Genomic DNA, 19,552 nt, shown 5'->3' with positions numbered 1-19,552 from the left:
AGTTCAAGTAGCAATTACAATAATTAGCAGAATATAATCAATTAGGCATTCCCAACTAAGGCATAGCAAACAAAGCACACATATGCATATGATGAATGTCTATCCTACTGGCCGTGAGCTCACGTGTCGGTTACTTTGTCAGAACCCGACACATCTGATAGCTAACCCAGACATTGGTCTCTAGGTTGCGCATCTCTAGGAGGATCATAAATGTAGCGACCCTCAGTTTTGAAAATATAAATATAAATAAGTTATAATTTATTTCATAAATTGGAGTTTTCTGTTTTTAGAAATTATTTTATTATCAGTAATTGAACTAATTTTATAACTATTTGAATTCTATCAAATTCATATATATATATATATATATATATATATATTATGATGAAATATTTTACGTAATTAAAACTTTGATTCTAGTAATTTATAAGTAATGAAACTTATATGTATATTTTAATTTGAGTAATTGATATTTTAATTTAAAAATAGAGTTTAGTTAATAATATTATTATCGAGTTCGATATCTGCCGATATGAGTAAATATCAATACTCTTTGCTGAGCTTAGTTTTACTAATACTTCACCAAATATCTTTTACCCTTAAGTTACTAATGTCATTTAAATTAGTAACTCATATATTATTAACCTTAAATAAATTATTATTATTATTATTATTATTATTATTATTATTATTATTATTATTATTACGTTAATAATATTATAACTATTTCATTTACCTATTTTCGATTACCTAGTCTATACTTTCGTTTATATTATATATATATATATTTTTTTTTTATTATCCATTAAAGTTTATGTATATATATATCATTATTATTATCCACTAAAGTTTATGCATATACGTGTATATATATATATATATTCACTAAAGTTTATCATTATCGTGTTATGTATATGTATATATCATATTAAGATAGTTCAAATATTATAAATATAATAATAATATCATCCTTCTAGTAATGATATTTGTATGCTAACAAAGGATCGTAGCAAGAATGAGAATGGGGTCAAAAAAAGAAGAGCGTAACTGAGAGAGAAAGAGAAAGAATATAAAACCCATTAAACTTCTGGCTTCGATTTCTTACAATTCGTAACTCCAATAAAAAATTTAATTCAGTAAAAGTATTTGTATCCTCCTCCTCTACACGTTGGTACCATTTTTGATCGGTGAAAGTTGACGGTGACGTAACTTCTCTATCCCTTAAGTTCGGCCAACTGGAGTTTTAGAAGGCACAAACGATTATGGACAATTTCTTCTTCGATAGCTCGGTTAGAAAGCTTCTCCAGAGCTTCGAATATTTTGATTTCGTACGAAGGTATAATTTTGGTTTCTCGTAGTTAATGTTTAATGTCACGTGAAAACTTAGGCTAAAAGATTTTAAGATAGGAATAAACTGAATGTATAATTGATGGAATGTATATATGGAATAAAATGTGTAGTTTAGCTGTTGTTAATAATTTGCTGTTAAAGTTGGTTGGTTTTGGAAAAAGATTTAATATTTGTATTTGTTTGATTTTGAATTAATTTGTAACTGGAAATGATTTTAATGACTGAGAGGTGTTTGGTTTAGTAGCTAGGACCCTTGAAGGGTGGCAGAAATTCGAGTTTTAAAGGAGATACTACCAAAATTTTTATAAGAATTGGAGTTTTGATTTGAAGTGTTATTTTAAAAAGGAAATAGATTATTATGTGGCTTGTGTATTTGAGACTATTTGTTGACCCTCTGTCGTAAGATGTGACCGGACACTTTAACTCTCCGGACTCCCCATGGGCATGCATATATATATATATATATATATATATATATATTTTGAATATTATATTTGAGCTTGGAGTTTGACTCTATGGAATACTATGTTATTGAGCTTGGAGTTTGAATCCATAGAATACTATATTATTGAGCTTGGGGATGCGCGCACAGAGGGACTGTCCAATGGTTAACTACCAGGACATGTCCGGTTGGCTGTATAACTGACAGATGAGACTCATCAGCCATAGGACAGGCATACATCATATGCATTTGTTTGTTTGCTTGAGTGTGCACTGCTTTGGCTTGCTTAACTGTTTAATTGGGCTTATCCGCTACTTGTTCTACTTGCTGTAAATGCTTCTCTCTGTATTTTCCTTGCTTGATTTGTTTGTGTATGTTTTCTAAGATATCCCTCTTGGCAAAGGTGTGGAGGGGGTTGTTCCACCAGTGTCTCGGAGGATTGGAGGAGTCAGAAAGTGAAGTGTTAAGTTAAAGTTAGATCTAGAACTTTAATATCTTAGATAACTTACCTAATTTCTAGTTTAGTTGAATCCTTAAGCTGAAATCTGAGTGTCGAAGTTCTAGGAATGCCTCTAGCTCACTTGGGACCTTTTATATTAACTATGCGGGCACCTTTACCATGCTGAGAATCTTCGGTTCTCATTCCACATATATTTTGTTGTTTTTCAGATGCAGGTCGAGAGATACCTCGTTGAGCGTCTGGAGACCCTCCTTATAAGGCGTGCATATGCACAAGTAAACTTTTTTGCTTCTATTGGGTGCGTGCGCACAGCTGTGTGCGTGGGCACACATCAGAAAAACTTGATTCTGCTATAATGTTCAAAATTTCAGTTTTTTGCACTGATTTTCCGGCATCCATAACTTCCTCTACAAAATTCAGTTTTCCACAAACTTTATATCCATCTCAAGCTTATGAAATACTCTTTAATTTAAAACAAACCTCATTTGCATTCGAATTTTGAGGAGCAAGTTATGGACTTCCAAAGTTCGTTGAAAATCACTTTTTACCAAATTACACTAAATCCCATTTTTACTAAAAGTCACATTTCTTACCTAATAAACATGTACACTTACCATATGTCAAGCCCTATATCATTAATACTATCCACTAATACCTTTATATTCACACCAATACCTGGAACTCATACATTAATAAAAAATCCACCCTTTCCAACCATAAGCTTCCATTTTAAAATTCATTAACCCATTTTCTCCATTCATTAATAACCACTCATAAATCACCTTTAACTAACTCGACAAGCCATAATCACCAAAATCCATTACCATATATTAATATCATCATCAACCTTTCATTAGCAATTCCAAGAACACATATCCAACAATGTCAACATCTCATGCTCATAATTTTCAACACAAGCTCAAGCATTAATATAATTAACATCATCACAAGCCAACCGTTTAATACATTAATTTATCCAACATCGTCACAAAGCTAACCATTTAATACATTGTACCTTTTCAACTTAACCTATGGTTCCCTAGCCTAAGTTTTCACAAAACCTTATATGTTAAACGCGCGAAACCTAAACTATACCTTGGCCGATAACTTTATTTAACCCAAGGCAGCCTCACAAGCTACAAAACAGCCCCTCAAGCTTAGTGATGAACGGACTTTTGTGTGGTCTAGAATTTTACAATAAATTCTCGTTGCAAGTATAGTTTCTAAACCAATAATAATCCTTTCATACAAAAATTTGGTTGTCACAAGTAACAAACCCCTAAAAATAATAACCGAAGTATTCAAACCTCAGGTCGTCTCTCAAAGGAATTGTAGGGAAGTGTATTTATTATTGGTTATGAGTTGTATATTTTTGGGATTTTGGATTAAGAAACAAGAAAAAGTAAATGGTAATAAAAGTCAAATGATAAAGAGGTATTGGCAAGGTTTGGTGGTTAAGGATCTCTCTCCATATCACTAACCACAACATGAGAATTCGCAAGGATCAATCCCATTAATTCATCCTCTAACTAGTAGTAAAGGAAAGCTAAATGAGTTATATCAATCTAAGTCCATAAGTCCTAGTTCTCCACCAATTCAATTAGTGAGAACTAGAGTTAATGGCTCTAATCATCAATTACTTGGACATTAGTAACTCAAGAGTTCCTAAGTTACCTTCCCAAGCCAAGAGTATAAAATCTACTCTAACATCCTTCCAAGCATTTTATCAAACACTTGGTAGGCACAAAATAAATGCATAGAAAACTAACAAGAAAAACAAACCTAAACAACCAATTACATGCATCAATGACTAACAATTAAGGGAGTAACAATAACCATGGAAAACATAAATTGCATTAATATGGAAATTGAATCTAACATCAAAAGTTCACAAACTAAATGGGGAAAATAAATAAATCAACAAGAGAAGATAAACTAAGATGATAGAGTGATAGAACGTAGAATAGAAACTAAAATAATGCAAGATAGAAATCTGAATTGGAGGAGAACGAAACCTAAAAACCTAAAAATTAGAGAGAGGAGAGAGCCTCTCTCTCTCTAGAAAACTAGATCTGAAACCTCAAATTATGAAAAGTGAATAATGATTGAATGATTCCCATTCTGGTCCACTTTGCAGCCTCTAATCAGTGTTTTTGGGCTTGAAACTGGGCCAAAAATAGCCCAGAAATCACCCATACGTACATCACGTGGCTCCGTACGCGTACGCGTTGCCCACGCATACGCGTCGCTTGTCTGCCGCACTATCTACGCGTACGCGTGCTTCACGTGTACACGTGCTTCACGCGTGCACGTCGCATAACTGCATGGCAACTATGGAAAATTTTATATCATTTCGAAGCTCTGGATGTTTTCTTTCCAACACAACTAAAAGCCGGGAACAAAGAATCGAGCGTCGAACCCTCACTGAAAGTGTATACACTCTAATCACTCAAGTGTTTGAGGTTCGATTCTCTTAATTCTCTACTAATCTTGCTTTCTAAGACCTGCTCTTCTTCTACCAATCAACAAAGAATTAATGCACAGATACACATATCAATAGGTCTTTTAAGGATTGTAATGGGGTTAGGGTCAAGGTAGGATTGTATCTGGTCAAGTGGACTAAAATCTGAATCCTTAATTAACCTAAATTTCCCACCTAACTTAAGACAATCCATGTAATCATAATATAAAATCTAACTACCCATTAACTATGTTTTCCACATATTCATGCATCCCAAATATGAGTACAGTACATATGCATTGATACCAGCATTTACTTTGAGGCATTTTGTCGCCTTTTTATTATTTGCTCTTTTTATTTTCTCTTTTTTTCTTTTTATTTTTCTTTTTATTTTTCTCAATGCATATAATTAAGATATTGAATGTATGAACATGTCCTTAACATTCTTTTCACATTTTCACAAAAAGTATACAACACCCAATTCTCAAACCAAATATTTTCAAACACAATTTTCCCACACTTAAATCATGAGCACTCTCACTAGTCTAAGCTAACCAAGGATTAAAATTAAGGACATTATTTCTTTACACTTAGAGTTAATGATGTGCTAAAGTAAAGAACAAATGGGTAAAATAGGCTCAACATTGGTTTGCAAAGGATAATGAAGGGTTAAGGCCATATGGGTATGTAAGCTAAGTGAAACAAAGGCCTCAATCATATAAGTGCATGCATACATCAAACAATGAAAATATAGAATCAAGCAAGACAAAGATCGCAATTTTAGAGAGAACAACACACACAAAAACAGAATATTGGTTGATAAAATGCAACCAATCAAATAGGCTCAAAATCTCACAAAGTTGTGTGTTCGAGGTCTAAACCAAGTTCCAAAATACATTTCTTCGAGCAAGTGCAACAAAAGTTTTGTTCAAATTAGTGAAATGCTTTAAAATAGTTTCTTGAAAAGAAAATCATTACTTCAACCAAGTAGTGGTAAAATATGCACAAAGTCTAACTACAATGCAGTCAAATATACAAATACAACAACTAAAAAAGAGTAAGAATCGGTGTAGAAAAAGAAAATAACTAACCCACGGAAGTCGGTAGCGACCTCCCCACATTTAAAGATTGCACCGTCTTCGGTGCATGCAAAGATGTGCAAGTGGAGGGGTTGTTACAACTGATGCTTTTCACCAAAGATTGTGCGACGGGACTTGTTTGACTCCCCATTTAGAAGTGTTTCGTTCCCCTTCTTGGTGGTCATCCTAAAAGAAGAGAAAAAGGAAGAAGCATAACCCAAAAACAAAGATATGAAAATAAATAAAATATGGGTGGGGTAATGCCGAATAATAAGGATCTCAACTACATGGTAGCTACAACATGTAAGTGAAAAAATAATAGAAGCACCCAAAATAATGCAAGAGATATGAAAAACAGTTGAGTACAAAAATTTTAACACCAATGTGAAAACAACAAATATAGAAAAGAAAAGGAGACGAAACAATAAAGTTAAAATGCCATTAATGCGAGTATGCAAATGCAACAAATAGAAGAAAAGAAAGGGAATAAGGATGAGAGGGTAGGAGAAGAAAGTGGGAAAGGAGGAGGAAAGAAGGAGTGAGAGGGAAGTAGGATTTGGGAGGAAGGAATAATTGAAACTGGGCAGTGTGCTGGTTTAGTGATGCGGCACAGGCAACGCACACGCGTACCGACGCGTGCGTTGTGCAAAAATGAAGTGACGCGTAAGCGTCTGGCACGCGTACACGTGCCCCTGGCTGTACCAGTCACACAAAGCCCGCCGCGTGCACGCACACCTCTCTGTTCGCATAGCATAAGGATCAAAATTTGCATACGACGCGTGAGCGTCAGGAACGCACACGCGTGGGTGGTCTGAGAAAGAGAGGGACGCGTACGCGTGAGTGGATTTGTGCCTCTCGCACGATGCCATCGCCAAGTCATCACAACTTTCTGTTCAAAAGATATTTACGCCGATTTCCTGATGCACGCGTGAGATACGGACTTTATTTAACCCAAGGCAGCCTCACAAGCTACAAAACAGCCCCTCAAACTTAGTGATGAACGGACTTTTGTGTGGTCTAGAATTTTACAATAAATTCTCGTTGCAAGTATAGTTTCTAAACCAACAATAATCCTTTCATACAAAAATTTGGTTGTCACAAGTAACAAACCCCTAAAAATAATAACCGAAGTATTCAAACCTCGAGTCGTCTCTCAAAGGAATTGCAGGGAAGTGTATTTATTATTGGTTATGAGTTGTATATTTTTGGGGTTTTGGATTAAGAAACAAGAAAAAATAAATGGTAATAAAAGTCAAATGATAAAGAGGTCTTGGCAAGGTTTGGTGGTCAAGGATCTCTCTCCTTATCACTAACCACAACATGAGAATTGGCAAGGATCAATCCCATTAATTCATCCTCTAACTAGTAGTAAAGGAAAGTTAAATGAGTTATATCAATCCAAGTCCATAAGTCCTAGTTCTCCACCAATTCAATTAGTGAGAAGTAGAGTTAATGGCTCCAATCATCAATTACTTGGACATTAGTAACTCAAGAGTTCCTAAGTTACCTTCCCAAGCCAAGAGCATAAAATCTACTCTAACATCCTTCCAAGCATTTTATCAAACACTTGGTAGGCACAAAATAAAAGTATAAAAAACTAACAAGGAAAATAAACCTAAACAATCAATTGCAAGCATCAATGACTAACAATTAAAGAGAGTAACATTAACCATGGAAAACATAAATTGCATTAATATAGAAATTGAATCTAACATCAAAAGTTCACAAACTAAATGGGAAAAATAAATAAATCAACAAGAGAAGATAAACTAAGATGCAAGAGTGATAGAATGTAGAATAGAAACTAAAATAAAGTAAGATAGAAATCTAAATTGGAGGAGAACTAAACCTAAAAACCTAAAACCTAGAGAGAGGAGAGAGTTTTTCTCTCTAGAAAACTACTTCTGAAATCTCAAATTACGAAAAGTGAATAATGATTGAATGATTCCCATTCTGCTCCACTCTGCAGCCTCTAATTAGTGTTTTCGGCCTTGAAAATGGGCCAAAATAGCCCAGAAATTGCCCCCAGCAATTTCTGATACGTACAGCACGTGGCTCCGCACGCGTACGCGTCGCCCACGTGTACGCGTGCTTCACGCATGCGCGTCACTTAACTGCATGGCAACTATGGCAAATTTTATATCATTTCGAAGCCCCGGATGTTAGCTTTCCAATGCAACTAGAACCGTATCATTTGGACCTCTATAGCTCAAGTTATGGTCAATTAAACAAAGAGGTCAGGCTTGACAGCTTTGCGATTCGTTCAATTTCTTGTATTCCTTCCACTCTTACATGCTTCCTTTCCATCCTCTAAGTCATTCCTGCCCTATAAATCCTGAAATCACTTAACACACATATCAAGGCATCAAATGGTAATAAGAGAGGATTAAAATTAGCAAATTTAGGGTCAAAGAAGCATCTTTTAAATCATAGCACAAAATTTGGAAGGAAAATGTAAAACATGCGATTTCTATGAATAAGTGTGAGAATCTACTGAATTAATCACAAGATAAACCGTAAAATAGCGGTTTATCACTTAGAGTAACCAGCCACAAGCTTAGCTTGAATCACCACCAAGCCTCCAAATGTTCACTTTTCAATTCCAAATGCGTATATGAACTTAATTCACACTTAATACACATATATATTCCAAATTCAGATTTTACCTAATGAAATCAAAATTAAATTAAAGTTTAGGGAATCCTTACTGCTCCCACACGCGTAGCAACTCAAACCCAGTAAGCTCCAGAAGCTAAATCGAACCTAGAACACCAAATTGGCAAAATCTCACTATAGGGTTTCAATTTCAAGAATATAAAGGGAATAGAGATTCTGGAACAAAAATGGTGCTTAGTGGTAAAATTGATCCAATAGAAATGTAGACCTCGACGCGCTGGACGCGTGGCCGCAAACGGTGTGGCCATCGGAGTTCGAATGAAGAAGTTACAGTGATTTGAATGTGGATTGAAGGTTTGCTCTTCCTCCACCACCTCAAGTGTATTTCCAACGTGAATGAGAAGAAGAAAGGAAATAAGGAGATGTGTCCTCTTTAATGGGCTGGGTTCGGTTGGGCCTTGAGACCATTTTGGATCCGGTTCAACTAGTTCGGTCCAAACTTGGGCCAAATTCTTTTAAATTAGTGTCGAAATTCTCGTTTTAATGAGCTCTATCTTATTTTAATATTAGATTTACATTTTTAATTTTCCTAATTAAAATTCAATTTATTAACTAATTATTTGCTAATTTTAGCGGGGTTTACATCCTACACACCTAATTAGGAATTTTTTCCTCAAAATTCAGATTCAGTCATCTGACAAGAGGTGTGGGTAGTCCTTCGGCATACTCAGTATTTCTTGAAGTTGACCTCGTTAATCGCAACATCCATCTCCTTTCATTTAAACTGGCTTAGGTTGTAAGACACGAATTGTTTTAGAAGCGTGTTTTAGAAGTTACGAAATATAGAGTACGTCGAATAGGTTTGAAAGTTACCGCAGAGATCTATCTGGCACGCCTCTGACCATCAATACTTTCCAAAAATTAAAATAGGCTAACTTAGCGGGTTTTATCTTTCTTGTTTTTTATTGTTCATCTGATTCTAGTCGTTAAAGTAATCTTCAGAGATAGGTGTCCTTTTCCTTCCAACTTGAGAAGTCTTCTTCTTAGATCTGCCTAACTGTTTTGTCGGCTTTCATAATAAGAATTCTAACTCCGATTTGCGTAACTTTTTCTTCATTGTCTAGGCTATCAAATTCAGGAACTAAGAAGTTCGATGCTCCAGTTTTCGATTAATTTAAAGGTGTTTAGCGTACTGTGAAGTCTCACCTTCTCCCTAATGTATTGTCTCGTTGATATCCCCACTAAGTAGTTTGCTCCGATAGGCAAAATGGACTTGGTCACTTGGTCCACGATTCCCTAACAGTATCACCTTTTGTCCTAGACCTCGACAACCTACTATGAAATTGATGGCTATTCTCTTTTACCTTTAATGTAGAACCTTCGATGGATGTAGCATTCTGCACGGCTTCTGGTGGTCTCTCTTTTCTTTCTCATGCGTCGAACATGTAATCACATAGATTGTCACTTCGTTCTTCACTTCTGGCTGCTCGAAATATCTTCTTGGATTTGCGATACATTTTATTAAGTTCAGGTCCAATTCAAAAATCCTCTCTTGTAAGCTTCGGACACTAGTTTCTTGTCTCACCTTCTGATTTCGACACATAACTCTCTCTTGGTATCTGCTTAATTCGACAGGTTTCGATACTCTTAGCAGCTCCTTATCACCATTATTGCGCTCCCTAAGTCCTTGACTCTACGATCTCTATTTTGGCATTGGGTATATAATTCTCTTCTTAATTCCCTTTCGTTTACCGGATTTTGACATCTTTGGCGGCTCCTTATTGTCTCGTTACATGTCCTGTATCTCATCGATACCACGTTGTAAACTGGTAATAGACTTAGTCAGACACTTTTATTCCACACTCTCATTCTCCAACTTAGAACTCTAACTCATCTAACATTTCCTCCTTTGAAATTAACGTCCAAGAATCCCTTTGAAACTTCTTGCCTAGGGTGTTGCATCAGCACGCATCTTAAGTCCTCCAATAATACATCGTTGTCATTCCCTAAATGGTTTTTTTGGCTTAAGCGATACAAGTATTGGCAGAAAGATCAATCTCCTTTCCATGGCTCGAAGGCTTCCATCGTATCCTGGTATTTCATTCACACGGTGCACGTCATTGCAAAGAAACACTTAGATTCTCTTTTCCAGTACTCTCGTCAACTCGGTCCTGAGTCTTACTGATTATAATAATGTCTTCACTTGTGGTGCAATCAACATTGATCTAGCTTTCGGTAGTAAGTCTATGGTAAACTCTCGTTCTCTCTAAAGCGGAAGTTTTGGTACATCTTCAAGAATGGTCTCAAAAACTCTCCTGTATAGAAATTTGGTCTCACCTCTACTTGTCTCTTAATTATTTAACAACTAAAGGTTGAATCCGCTCTATTCTTCTTCCTCTGACATTGTTGGTATTACACACTAAGAACGCTTATCTCTAAGAGTCTTGATTATTTATCCAACATCAACTAGAGACTTCAGTAAACTCTGCAAGCTTTGACGGTAATACCCTATTCAGAACGATTTAGTTTGGTTCACAGTTCTAACCTGGGTCTTTCTTTCCTATCTTAGGCTATGAGTAATCATGGTATTCTAGAATGATACATTGCTCCTTAAATTCAATCATTGCAATTACCTCAACGTGGTGATTATGATCATTCTGCATCATGAGTTTCCACCACGTAGGCTAGGACAGTCCTTAACTAGATGTCCGGGTGATCCGCACCGGTAACACAGACCTTGCTTGTTTTTATGCTGCCCATTGGGTCGATAGTTCTCAGTCCTCTTGAATTCTTGACTCTTTGGTGCCAATTCCTAACAGTAATCTCTTCGGTGGGACTCCCAGTTATCATTCTTTGCCACAGCTACGTTCCTCACACATTCCTCAGCTATTCGACTCTTGTTCACAAGTTCAAAAAACACCCGGATCTCCATAGGTGCAACGAAGCTCATAATATCGCTCCGAAGGCCTCCCTCATACTTGATACATTTCCACTCAGCAAAATCCTCAATAACTCCTTGACAAATCCGTAAAAAGTGGCACAATTCCTCATATCTGCTTGTGTACTAAGTAACAGTCATCTGACCTTGTTTTAGCTGAAGCAATTCAAGTTCCTTAGCATTTCTGACTGAACTGGGAAAGTACTTCTTATAAAACTCTGTTCGGAATAATTTCCAAGAAATTATAACCCCATCAGACTGTAGAATACGCCTCATGCCCTGCCACCAATGTTGAGCCTCACCTTGCAACTGGTAGGTTCCAAACTCAACCCACTGTTCTTCAGAAACTTGCTGAGCCTGTAATGCTCGCTCAATAGCTTGTATCTAGTTATCCGCATCGGTAGGGTTTGAAGTTCCTCTGAAGGTCAGAGGATGAACCTTCAGGAAGGAATAAAGCGTCATAGGACCCTCATCGCCGTTGTTGCCATTATTTCCATGGTTTATTTGATTTCCTAAAGCTTCGGCTGTCGCTTGCATCGCCACGGCCATATTTTCTAGGGCAACCATGGAGTCTACAGGGTTAGAAGGATTGTTCCCTGTCGCTTCAGGCGTAGCATTTCCTATTCTGCCTCTACCTCACCCACGTCCGCATCTACGAGTCAACATCTGGTCCCTATACACACCAAACAAGTGATATCAAGTTGATCAGTCTCAATATCGCAAGTCCAGTGATTTAAGTCCCAAATGCATGTTCATGAATGTTTATGCCACATATATCAATTAGATATCCTACTAGCACATAGACACATACACAGAGAATGCACAGAAGTAACTCAAAATTCCATTTAAATCTAAAGTTATAGCGTCTGGAAGTTGGTACTGCAGAACCAGAAAACCAGAAAAATCTGCAGCAACCACTAAACTTCAAAAAATCATATCTTCCAAACCACTTGGCCAAATTCCCTGAAATTTTTCTAGAATAATATTGACTTATAGAAATTTGTTAGAAAAATGGATTAGTTTGAAAATCATGTTTCATTTTAAGTTGCTGTCCAAACAGATTAGGAATTTCTATAGCAAGACTCCTCAATTTCACTAACCAAATTTAGTCCTCTAAGTTTCCAACTTATACTAATCCACCATTCCTCTCATTCATCACTATATCTACTTTAATTATATCATAACCATACTCCAAAACCTCAGTTCCATGTACCTATCAAAAATTACCATGATCTATATCATACAAGCACACTTTAAAGCATTAAAATTCTGCACTTCTTCTAATAATAATAAACCAACCAATCAACAGAATTTTATCAACATCAACCTTACTAACTCATCACCTTCAAATAGAAATTGCATCTAACAATTAACCATTACCCACAATTCTAACCCTTACCCATGAAACCTGCACATTTATAACATATCAAGCCCCATTTCATTAATACTATCTATTAACACATTAATACTCACACCAATTCATAAAAATCATACATTATTCAAAATTCTACCCTTCCAACCACAAGCTACCATCTTAAAATTTATTAACTCATTTTCTCAATTCATTGATAACCACCCATAAATCATTATTAGCCAATCAACAAACCATAACCACAAAATCTCATTAACATATACCAATAACATCATCAACTCACAAAACTAATTATTTAATGCATAAAACCTTTTCAACTTATCCTATAGTTCTTCTAGCCTAAGTTTTCACACCACCTTATATATTAAACGGCGAAACCTAAACCATACCTTGGCTGATCACTATATTTTTCCCAAAGCAGCCTCACAAGTCACAACACGGCCCCTCAAGCTTTGAGAAATCAACCAAAATCTTAGCTCCAATCATCACCAAGCCTCCAACATATACACTTATACACCTAATTTCACATATATCACCATACATACTCAAAATTCACATTTAACTTACTAGAACCGAAATTGGCTAGGGTTTATGAACCTTACCTTGTATGTGCCTCAATCAAACCAAAGCCCACTCATTCCTCAACTCATTTTGATCCTATAACATCAATTTATTCAAAATCTTAACACCCAAAAACCTTAATATTCCCGAATTGAAGAAGAGAGAGTAGGATCTGGGATTTTGATTTCCTCACCTTGAAAGGTACTGGACTTTGTAGATCTCGTCACTGCGGTCGCATGGCCGCAAACGGTGCGGCGATCGGAGTTCGGATGAAGAAGTTATGGCGGATGAAAGTGGGAGTTAGGTTTTGAGCTTACCTTCCCCTTTTCATGGCTAATGGAAACATAATGAAGAGTGGAAGGGAAGTGATGAACCAAAGCTCATTTAAATAATGGGGCCGGTTGGGCCCACTGGCTTGGTTCAAATCCGGTTCTACCTGTTCGGCCTAATCTTCGGCCAAATTTTTTAAAATTGGTGTCAAAATTCTCGTTTTGAATTTGGTGATTATGGCCTGTTGAGTTAGTTAAAGGTGATATATGAGTGGTTATTATTGAATGAAGGAAATGGGTTAATGAATTTTAAAATGGAAGCATATGGTTGGAAAGGGTGAATTTATGATTAATGTATGAGTTTCATGTATTGGTGTGAATATAAAGGTATTAGTGGATAGTATTAATGATATAGGGCTTGACATATGGTAAGTGTACAGGTTTATTGGGTAAGAAATGTGACTTTTGGCAAAAATGGGGTTTAGTGTAATTTGGTAAAAAGTGATTTTCAATGACATTTAGAAGTCCAAAACTTGCTCCTCAAAATTCAAATGCAAATGAGGTTTGTTTTAAATTAAAGAGTGTTTGATAAGCTTGAGATGAATATAAAGTTTATGAAAAACCGAATTCTGTAGAGGAAGTTTTGGACACCGGAAAATCGGTGCGAAAAATTGAAATTTTGAACATTATAGCAGAATCAAGTTTTTCTGATGTGTGCCCACGCACACAACTGTGCGCACGCACCCAATAGAAGCAAAAAAGTTTACTTGTGCGTACGCACGCCTTGTGCGCACGCACACACCAAGATAGGCCTTCTGTTGGTGGCACATGCGCATGCACACCAAGTGATGTGTGCGCGCACACACGTCCTGATATTTTGCTAAGCCGTGCGCACGCACAGATGTGTGCGTACGCACACGCCCTATTTTTCAACACCTGAGTTTTGAGATTTAGAGTTGGTTTTGAACCCCTAAACCCTCTTTTTTTACCCTGTTAACCTTAGATTTCACCAGTAGGTTTAGTAATTAGTTGGAGTTAAGAATTTGAGATAACTTGGGAATGAAGAAAATGGGTAAATAAGATGAATTGTGACGGAAATAGTGTGAAGCTGAATGAATATACATCGCTATGGTTATAAAGAATAAATGTAAGATAATGATATTGATAAATGATGAGATTTAAGATGATTGTGTCACTACAAGAAAAATACCCATTCAGCCACACTTTTTTTAAGCACCATTTGAAAAGCGTAGCCTATTCATAGAATAGGCTACGCTTTTCTCAGTGTTGCCTGTTTTTTAGAGAAAAGGAAACACAATTCTGGCATCATTTAAAAAGTGTAGCCTTAGATATTATAGAAATCACTTATAAAGCGTAGCCGTATGTTAATATCTATGGGTACACTTTTATATCAAAGAGAGCGCTTTTTAAGAGTAGCCTATTTATTAAATTTTGGGTGCGCTTCAAAAGTGTTGCCTAATATATCTAAGTGAAATGTCCAATAACACTTAGTAAATTTTTTGAATTTTCCCCAAATGATACATGCGTACAAACACTTAGCCAAATCAGAAAACATAACCCTTAGCCACTGAAAACATAACACTCGATCATCACTACCCTTAGCTTTTCAATTCTTCGCGCCACTCATCACCCCCAAATCAGAGAAAGGGATCGCCATCACTAGTCAACACTCACCACTCACCACTCACCACTCACCATCTCCACCAGTCACTCATATTCGTCACTCACCACTCACCACGCCATCACTAGTCTTCATCGTCGCTTCTGTTCGCTGCGCTCTCACATTAGGTAAAATTTTCCCCCCTTTTCGTATCCATTCAGCCTCACTCACGCACTCTCATCCTCCCTCAACTCACACACACGAAAGAGAAGAAATCAGAAAAGGGGAGCACAGGAAGAAGAAGAGAAGAAGAGAGGAGAGGGGAAGGAAGGAAAGAAACGACGACGCCGCATATGGCTCCACCGCTGTCGAGCGCCAGTGAAAGAGAGCTCGAGGGAGAGAGAAAACGCGATGGAGGAGAGAAGAAAGGGGTGCTTGGTCGCCGCTGAAACTCCACCGCCATTGCTAGGGCTTCTTCCACCGCTATCATCTCCTCAAGATTCAGATTTCCTTCTTCTCTTGCATCAATTTCTCGTTCCACGCTATCATCTCCTCTCTCCCCGCTTTTCAGATCCTCATTAAATTTCTCATCATCTCGTTCTTCTCGCCATCATATCGTGGTCAAAGCCACCGATGACTCTTCCAACCTATCCGGTGATGATCCTTTTCGATCTTTCCCGTGGTTCCAATCCGACTCTGGTAATCTTTCCTTCTTTTTCCTGAAATTTCATTCAAGTAGCTGGATTTTTCTTTCACTAATTGTTGTAATTGAAGTTCATTTCAATTGCGGAATTTGATTCTGCAGCGCTAGTTGTGATTGTGCAAGTTGTGAAACATATTTTTGTATATAATATTCAAATGTGTGTGCTTTTTTAGAATATTTGAGCTGAAATCTTGAAAATTAAAATTAGTTTTTGTTGAAATGAAATGGTGGAGCTTTTGCTTCTTCTTTTCGATGTTTATGTGCTCTAAGTTATGGTTATTTTGTTTCTTCAAGGCCTAGTGATTTTGCTGCTTTAGTTGAGTTAGGTATTCTTCAAGTATAATTTATAAACTTTCAGAGGATTTTTAGGTTATTGAAGGGTGCAGTGCTTTTTGGATTCATGGCATTTGGTACTTTTTAAGTTTTAATTGATCGATAACTGAGATTGCCTTCATCAGAGTACATGTGAAAATTCTGTTTTTAACATGATGCAGAAAAATGAATGTTCACTTGTGTATAAGCACTTGAAAACTTGGAAAATATTGACTCTGGATTTTTGGGACTGCGCTAATCACTCTAGCAACTTTGGTTAGTCACAAGAAAGTTGGAATTATGGTTTTAGGGGAGTTTTTGGCTTAAATATAAGATTTGGTATGTGAGGTTGTTGGAATTACTTGATGCAGAATTTCTGCATATTTGGCAGTGACTTAAAATAAATTCTGGTAATAGTCCAGACCACCTTTTTGGATAAAATTATTTTTCTGTAAAACTCAGGTGTGTCTTGAATGTGCCATAAAAATTTCAAGGGATTTGGCCAAGTGGTTTAAAAGATATGAATTTTTGAAAACAGTAGCTGCTGCAGAATTTTTCTGGTTTTCTGGTTCTGCAACATTGATTTCAAACCACTGGAACTTTTGTTTTACGTAACATTTTAAGTTGCCACCAAAGGGGTTTTGAAGATCTGCATCTTCACTTTAATTGAGTACAAATTTCATGTTCATATCTATTTTGTAGACTTAATTAAGTCACTTGGAAGCTGGGTTGCTTGCTGGAAATTCTAAACTGATTTATGAAAACAGGGCATTACTTCCAATGGAGAATTAATTAATCAAATGAAGTGATATGAACTTAAAACTTGTTTGTTTTGAAACTTAGGAAAGTTGAGTGTAATCTACCCAAAATTTAGAAGCAGCGGATTAGAATTGAAATTATTATGGATTTTATAAAAACGCTGCTGCTTGCTGTTTTTCTGAATCTTTACAAGTGCAGTAGCAGAATTTTAAAACCTTGTATAAAATTCAATTCTGGTCCAAATGTAGTAAAATATAATTCAAAGTAAAGGTTAGGATATCTAGAGTTACTTTGATAAGAGAGATAGTCCGTGCGTAGGCTTTCACAATATAAAAACCACATAACAAGACAGCAAGGTGCTGTTCCTACAAACCTAGAATAACAGTCTCGGTTTTTCCTCAATAGCTGGAGATAGACTGCCCAGAAAAATATGATTTCTAGACCTTTAGAAACTTGAGTTTAATACGAACATGTGGACATGAAATTTGTGGGAGTCCGAGTCCGTTTGTGATATTAATCTTTAGATAGAAAACCGGTCGCCAAAAGGGTATTAGGCTAAACAAGCTAAGAAATGAATAAGAATGTACGATAGATGGTATTCATTTGGATTGTTACAGGTGTAATTTATTTGCTAAGTACTATATTGCTAATTTGTTTCAATGATTTCTCAGAAATTCAATGGGTTCATGAGGATAGAATTACATTGTTCACCGCTGATGGACTGGTGCAGATTGGAGGCTCCATCACCCCTCGCCATGTTAGCTCTTCAGATGTATGATTTTATTATGCAATTTCATTAACCATGCTTGTTGGTGTTGGGGTTTTAACTTTTTAGGATTTATCTTGGATTTATCTTGGCTTTAAAGAGAGAAGACCTAATACAAAATTTACGAAATCGCTTAGGAGTTATTTGATTTGGTTATGACTTATGAAAACACTTTGTTGTTGAATAGCTTAATATAAACTGGTTTTCTTTTGTGGTATAGGTAGTACCGAAGACTATTGAAAAAGATAGGATGCTGCTCAAGTAATGGCTCAGGTTGAGGACTTGTGTTTTCTTCACTTTGCATCGATCTGTAGAATTTTTTTTCTACAAAATTCCTCAGCTGATTAAGAATATATAGTTATTTTGTTTACTGACATGATGGTGTTTGTGTTGTTGTAGTTAGTATGGAAGGACTTGGACTCGGAGGAGGGACAGATGTCCGAAACTGGGGCAGGTAGAATGATAAAACCGATTGTGCTCTTTTGTGTCTAATGAATTTCCATATGAACTGCTTCTTTCCTTGTTTTGCAGCCTGGTTTATCAGGCTATTTCAATAGCAAATAATGCATGCTGGGCTATTGGAGAACTTGCAGTTAAGGTATGTTAATGTTATGTGCTACATTCTGATTAAATTTTGTAGAATTGTATTGTGGCTGGAATCTGATTGGCTTAGTCAGAGTTATGTGCATAATGTAGTTTTAAACTGTTAGTTTCAAAAGCCAATTAGGACAAATGGTTCTGCTCTTTGTGATTGCTATTTGACTGTTATCTTTTAATTTTCCACTTATATATTTTGTCTTATGAAATTTTTTTGTCTAAAACAACACTTGTTGGCACAATTGACAATAAATGTATGAATTTAACTAAATGTATGAATTTAACTAAATTTAACTAAATTCCAATGGATATATATGTGTGTATATATATTAATGTGAAGTTGAGCGTACATATTAGGAGGTTAATAAAAAGAGTAGTAGGTTTGGTAAGCTTTCACTGCTATATCTTTATGCCTTTTAGGATGGCTATGAATGCTATAAACAATGCTTGTAAGAGATATTGGCATTTGGGATTTGATGAGTTATAGGTTATTCTTTTATTGATGGGGTGATTCTTTTGTTGTTGCCTGTCAAAGTTGCTGCCTTTAGACTTTATAAGTTAAAAAAGGATTCACTTGGTTGCTGGAATTGATTGCAGATTTGAGTTATTTTCTGTGGTCACCACATTTTAAAGCAACAGCTCAAAGAAAAAGCGACAACTTTAAAAGATGAACTTGGAGACATGAAGACCAAACAGTAGCAACAAGAGGAAGAGATTCATGGATTGTGGAATATGGTTTAGTTATTAGAAAATATTTATGTAAGATATAATATTTTAGTTTTTCGTAGAGTATTAGTAGTAAATTCTAAGTGGTCTCTTGCTTATTTTGATATGACTATGCTTAATTTGGTGTGAGATGTATGAATATTCAAAATTAATTTCATTTTAATATTTTTGGTTCTTTATAAATATATTTTGTTTACAGATAATTTTTATTATTTAAATAAATTTAGTATAATTTTATATTTATTTTTATTTTATTTTATTTAATTCATTTAACTAAAAATACAAAATTATATATGTAATTATATTATTAAGTATTATATTGTACAAAAGATTATTGGAATATATATATATATATATATATATATATATATCAAAAATTAAAAAAAAAATAATGAGGGACCTAAGGCTACACTTATATAGAGTAGCTATAAGTATACTATTTGTTACGTTTATAAAGTGATGCAGTAGCCTTGAAAAGTGTAGCCTATTCTTTTGAATTCTGGTAATTATTAGTGCTGAA

The 19,552-nt window shown here is 35.7% G+C and overlaps 1 protein-coding gene and 1 long non-coding RNA gene across 2 annotated transcripts; one reads left to right on the top strand and one right to left on the bottom strand.

Annotated features, from left to right (window-relative positions):
* Nucleotides 1-11,220: 11,220 nt before the first annotated feature.
* Nucleotides 11,221-11,895, bottom strand: LOC130949216 (uncharacterized). The gene is made up of 3 exons (XM_057878001.1): nt 11,785-11,895; nt 11,493-11,703; nt 11,221-11,423 (listed from the first exon to the last, which is right to left on the bottom strand). The coding sequence occupies exons 1-3, from the start codon at nt 11,893-11,895 to the stop codon at nt 11,221-11,223; spliced, it is 525 nt and encodes a 174-aa protein (XP_057733984.1).
* A 6,220-nt stretch (nt 11,896-18,115) lies between these two features.
* LOC130948190 (uncharacterized) lies at nt 18,116-18,985 on the top strand. Its single transcript, XR_009072969.1, has 3 exons — nt 18,116-18,163; nt 18,241-18,307; nt 18,904-18,985. It is a non-coding gene; the product is annotated as an uncharacterized LOC130948190 (long non-coding RNA).
* Nucleotides 18,986-19,552: the final 567 nt, after the last annotated feature.

Source organism: Arachis stenosperma, chromosome 9, assembly GCF_014773155.1.
Source record: "Arachis stenosperma cultivar V10309 chromosome 9, arast.V10309.gnm1.PFL2, whole genome shotgun sequence".
NCBI classification, from domain to species: Eukaryota; Viridiplantae; Streptophyta; class Magnoliopsida; order Fabales; family Fabaceae; genus Arachis; species Arachis stenosperma.
Note: the sequence above shows the minus strand (reverse complement) of the source record. Positions and strands in the feature narration are given on the sequence as shown.